At 32.4% G+C, this 5,387-nt stretch overlaps 1 protein-coding gene across 1 annotated transcript; it reads left to right on the top strand.

Annotated features, from left to right (window-relative positions):
- Nucleotides 1–619: 619 nt before the first annotated feature.
- LOC132737889 (uncharacterized) lies at nucleotides 620–5,023 on the top strand. Its single transcript, XM_060725261.1, has 6 exons — nucleotides 620–772; nucleotides 1,978–2,195; nucleotides 2,529–2,680; nucleotides 2,984–3,210; nucleotides 3,846–3,997; nucleotides 4,412–5,023. Exons 2-6 carry the CDS (start codon nucleotides 2,006–2,008, stop codon nucleotides 4,513–4,515), a joined length of 825 nt encoding a protein of 274 aa, XP_060581244.1. The 5' UTR covers nucleotides 620–772; nucleotides 1,978–2,005; the 3' UTR covers nucleotides 4,516–5,023.
- Nucleotides 5,024–5,387: the final 364 nt, after the last annotated feature.

Below are 5,387 nucleotides of genomic sequence, written 5' to 3'. Positions count from 1 at the left end.
CTCAAAGTGGCAACCAAGATTTACTTATTTTCAATATATTTTTTTAATTCTATTGAAAAAATATACAAAATTTTAATTCCTGATTTGTACCAATAAGTGGCCATCACTCTTCAAATAATGACAAGTCGATTTAATAGAAATAGCCGTGATATACTTTTAATACAAAATTCTTTTGGGTTCAATCTTATTAGAAATTGCTGTCATAAAGAAAAGGTCTATCTAAAAGTGTTTGGTGTCATAACACTGCAAACCATAATGGTATCGGGACAGGTAAAAAAAGGAAAAATGTTAAATTGGGACACGAAACCGTGATGACGGACGTCCGAACGACAGTCAGCAAGTGATGAACAAATAATCTTACGCGGAAGCTCCAAATTAATTGCTTTATTTGTTTTTGTTTAAATTTCAAAAACCATGTTTTTCAAGTAAGTAAGAAAGTAAGTAAGTATATATGCTCTTTTATTGTTCATTTTAAACATTTAAATTTTAACTTCAATTTTTGTCAAAGTTTAAACATCAAAACTCAAATGCATATCAAGTAATTAGTATTTCGTTGAGCGATCTTCTAAATTTGGTAAAATCCGTCTTCTGATGTATGCTGAATTTGTAATTTGCGTCGACGCCGTGTTAAAGTATGAAAAGTAGTACCTTTCAACGCAACGATACACGTACGTTGGTAAGGTGGGCGGGTTATACAGCCTTCTAAACAGAAAGAAATGTTGGTGTGATAAGTAATTGTGATCCTATTTTCCTGATTTTTGGAGGCATAACGGTAAGACTTTTTCATATTTTATTAAATTGAACAAAGTTAAGATTGTTTTAATATAAAAAGGTTAAGCATATCATTTTAATATGTTAAAAGTATATGTATTTTCAGCATAGTGTACATGTGTATTTATACAAAATTTATGTTTGTTTAAATAAGTTTTGAAAATTCAAAGATCGGTTTTAAAATAGTAGTTTTTTACCAGTAGTAGTAGTTTTTTAGAGTGCCGTCAAAATAAACAAATAACGCCGTGTTGTATAACTGTCAGTAATGCCAATTATTTTAGTGTTGAGGAGTTATTTTCGCTGAAAGTGACTCTATGTGGCGTGTGATATGCCACATACATTGTATTTAATATTTATAAAGAAGTAAAATAACTGTCTGCGATTTTCAATAATCATATTTCCAGGTCCTAAGAACACTTTTTCTTTTAGCACATCTAAGCACAAAGTGCTCAAGGGTAGCTTTTGTCATAATTATTTGTCGGGCACCAATCGTCCGTCAGTGCCTCATTGCGTCCGTCCTCATTTTCATTCAAACTACTTCTATGCATGAAGCTTTGTCTACTGGACCTCTACCACCCCACTTATTCTAATTCTAACAGGGGAAAACACGCTTATATCATACATAGCTTTGAAATAGGTAATTATTTTAGACGAGTTTTATCTTACTTATACATGTATCAAAATGATATGAACTCATTTCATAGAAAAAAAATCTGTTTGACATTTCGTATTTCCTTATGTTCGTTTTTCATGTTTAACAATTAGTTTTCGATATGCCGCTATGCCAACATATCTTATCGTTCATCACATCTAAATTTTAAGAAATTCATGCTTTTGATTTTAAATAAAACGTGTATACGATATAGTAACACAATTACTAATACTAGACCAGGTGTCAATATTAGTTTACCAGCATGCCTGTATAATTATTCTTCTGCTGTACTGGTTTCGTAGCAGTTTCCGGCCACAAATCACACTTTTAAACAAATGAAATCAAAATCAGTCTATGGAGGGGTACAAAACTTTGACAGGACAAAGTTAGGTACCTGTCCAGCATTGCCATGTGTTTGATGTTGCACTTTCATTTTATTTTTTAATTTGAATGTAGGCATGAAACGTAACACCTTTTTGAACCTTTATTCAAAAATTCATAGCAGTTTTCGGACCTTTTTTATTTTTAATACTCATGCTTCTCTATATCAAAAGGACGTGAATACAAGACAAACAATCAAATATGAGTCGGTATAAAGATGAAGATCCCGATTGTAAACCATACAGTAGACATAGTCAAAGACATCCTTTGCCCCATGAATATGATTCATATGGTTATCCTGGATCACACATGGCGACTGCTAGCAGAAGTTTTCGAGGCGGAAGCTTCTCACAATCTCAAATGCAAGGTCAACTTCAACGGTCTACTGAAGGTAAAATCATTTTAAAAAAACACCTGTAAAGCATATAACTGAATATGTATTAATTATAAGAATTAAGAAAATGATGCTTCAAATCCTTTTACCCTTGGTTTGGAAAAATTTGCCTCCAAAAGTATATTCTTACAACATAGTATGTTTTCGATTGCGGTCTATTATTATAAATTTCCCAAACCTTTCAGTTGTTTGTAGCTGCGCTAAGAACATGCAAAATACGACTGTACATTTATCAAGCTTTCGTAAGTGATGCAGTTGTGAATACATATTTGATAGAAGGTGAGTTTTGTTTTCAGCAGTCTGATTAATTTTAATCTACCCTTTCTTCAGCAAGCAAGCAAATGTTGTACGGCACATTCGGAAACCTGATTGCGAGCTTAGAAGAATTTGAGCAAAGAGAGCTAAAAGAACAGGGAACTTCAAAACGATTAAGTAGATCAAATATTGCGATACCTGATCAAAGACATAAAAAGTTTGCAGATGTAAGTGTAAACAAACACTAGGTACCATTTTATTTCCCAGTAGTTTTGTAAAACATGATATTTGATTAACATACATGTAAATTAGTTAAAGTAATTTCAAGTATTATTCACATAATTCTACTTATGATGCACATTTATACCTAAACCGTCAATCAGGTTATGTACCTGAAGATAAAAAATAAATAAATGGGATAATGAGCTAAAAAAAATTAAATCGACTTTTTGTTTGAAAATATTGTATTGCAGTCATTCTATCTTCATTTTTTTTCTAGTATGAACATGTATCATAATTTTTACCAAAAGGTGAAGAGCAATGTAGAAACACAAATTCTTCTGTTCGAAGCACAATCAAAGGCATGTCCGCCTGAGGTTAGAGCAGCACTGTTAGAAGATCTAAAACGCAAAACAATAGCATGGGCAGCTGTACGTTCGGAAAAGGGCCTACCTGAAAATCAGGAGACAGATCGTTACATATCAAAGGTATATGAAATTCTTGCAAAGGGAAGAACAGATCATGACATACCATCAAGGTAAGATGCATTACACAATTGTACGTAAAATTTTAAAACAAATTATGAATAAGGAAAACTTCAAGCTTTTAGCAGAGAAATGATAGCCTCATTGCTTGGTCAACTGTTGACAAACAGTATCACAAAAAGAAAAAAATCAGGTGATATTTTATGTAAATCTGGTCAACCAGTAATCATGGTAATTATGTATTATCCAAGAGTAACAATTTGACAGCTAGTCAGCCAACTTGCATAAAAATGATAAAATTAGAAAGGTTTATTAATAAAATAATAAAAACTACTGAAATTGCAACAATGGAAAGATACTCCAGTCACATGTTGTTTATACGCTTAACTTAATTAGCACTTTTACTAATGTTCATGTATTAGGAATGAAATGTGAACAAACGAAAAAAAAAAGTTGCGCAGAAGTTTTCTGAATGCAAAGCTTTTTTGTTTTACACTGCTACACCTACATGCTTACAATAAAAAGTATCAGTCGAAGTAATACATGCATCAGATAATTTTGTTTCAACACATAACAAATTAATTGGCCATTATGGAATGTTAGACTCTACGTTCAGAGACCATCTGGTTTTTATATTCCGCGATGTATTCTCCAAATAAAGGTTAATATCATTGTTTCATTATCACAGCAAAGGTATTACTGAAGGTGTTATGCGAGATAGTTTCCAGGCTATTATATATGGTGATCATGACCGTCAAGAACTTGACCGGTCTTTTAAAAGGGACTCGCACAAAAAAGCCAGAGCGCCCGATACAAGGCATAGCGAGATGTATGATGAAGGTGAAAAAACCTATTAATATTTCATATTTTATAATAAATATTGACAAACTTGAAACTCTACAGAAAAAAACATCAAACAAAATAAAGCAGGATTTGCTTAAATTACACTCGGATTCAAAACAAATCTTTAAATTTTTATCATTTGCATCGGATATTTAGATAAAAGTACAAATAATTAAACGCTGTTTCAAAGTACTGAGATCAATAAGAACCCGAACCTTCTTGTCCTTTTAGAGGGAATTTCTCATTTTAGGATTTTTTAAAAGCGCCAATACACATGATAGAATGGCCGATATCACGAGAACCAAATAAAACACTTAAAAAGAATTTTTCCAGGAATCAGACACAACAAAGTTGAAACTCTTCTTAGTCAAAGCATCTTTAATATACCAAAGTTTGTATATTGCTTTTCAGCGGCAAAGAGAATCTCTCGAGCACGTGGAGGATCTGGCCTTGAATCCTATCTTCAAGATGACGTCCGAAGAATGAGGGATTATGGACCGAGTGACTTGAAGTAGAATGACGTCATCTTTATACTTAAGACTTCAAACGCTTGTTTAAACTTATTGTTTTCATTTGTTTACATACATACAGTTTTGTGGTTATTATAGAAAAAAAGTAACACTAACTAATAGAAATGAAGTGATATCCGTTTGTTTTATTTCATTGACGGTTCCATATCATCACCATACGTGACTGATATGATGCAATGCTGTATGTGATTTTTAATGTCTTGAACATATCATGAATTGTTGTTTTCTTAATGCATTGCTGTGCACTGTGTTGTAAATATGTTTTATTGTATATCTTTTTATTCTTGAATCAATTTGAAACAATCAGTTTTAAATTTTCTCAATAAATGTCGAAGTGGGCGTTCTTAATAATGTGTTAGAATGCAAGAGATCCTTCTGAAGCTGACGCTGAGTTTAAAACGATGTCTGCGCTTGTATTGCTAATGGTTTTTTCCTATTTATAGCTGGATCTTTCAATATTTGAATAATAAACATAAATCATTGTCCAGGAAAATATTGTTGTCATTTATTTAGTGATTTTTCAGAATCAGTGTTGCCATACTTTACATATATTATTTTCATATGTTTTAGTAGTGTAAGTTACACTGACTCATTTTAAGGTCAAATGGCGAGTAACTTACATTACTGGACTGGTAGAGAAGACTTCATGCGGCCCTCCGTGTATTATTCCATGGTCGAGCGGTCACATGACGTTCAGTAAAGTAGCTAGATAGCATCCTCAAATGGAATTGCGGGATTCGAACCCTTAAAGCCATCGACCTTAACTGCTCGGCCAAAATTAAATAGCTTTCAACATAATCACATAACATAACATAAGTTTATTAATAAATTTAACAGATGCACTAACATACACAAAC

Source organism: Ruditapes philippinarum, unplaced genomic scaffold (genome assembly GCF_026571515.1).
Source record: "Ruditapes philippinarum isolate M1 unplaced genomic scaffold, ASM2657151v2 ctg4674_1_1_1_1, whole genome shotgun sequence".
Classification (NCBI taxonomy): domain Eukaryota; kingdom Metazoa; phylum Mollusca; class Bivalvia; order Venerida; family Veneridae; genus Ruditapes; species Ruditapes philippinarum.
This window is presented reverse-complemented; position numbering and strand designations above follow the sequence as displayed.

What these genes read in the sequence shown, in the direction of transcription:
- LOC132737889 (XM_060725261.1), top strand. Translation starts at nt 2,006, where the DNA reads ATGAGTCGGTATAAAGATGAAGATCCCGATTGTAAACCATACAGTAGA. An exon ending in GATCATGACATACCATCAAG is followed by an intron (nt 3,211 to 3,845) that starts GTAAGATGCATT and finishes TCATTATCACAG; the next exon opens with CAAAGGTATTACTGAAGGTG. An exon ending in TAGCGAGATGTATGATGAAG is followed by an intron (nt 3,998 to 4,411) that starts GTGAAAAAACCT and finishes ATTGCTTTTCAG; the next exon opens with CGGCAAAGAGAATCTCTCGA.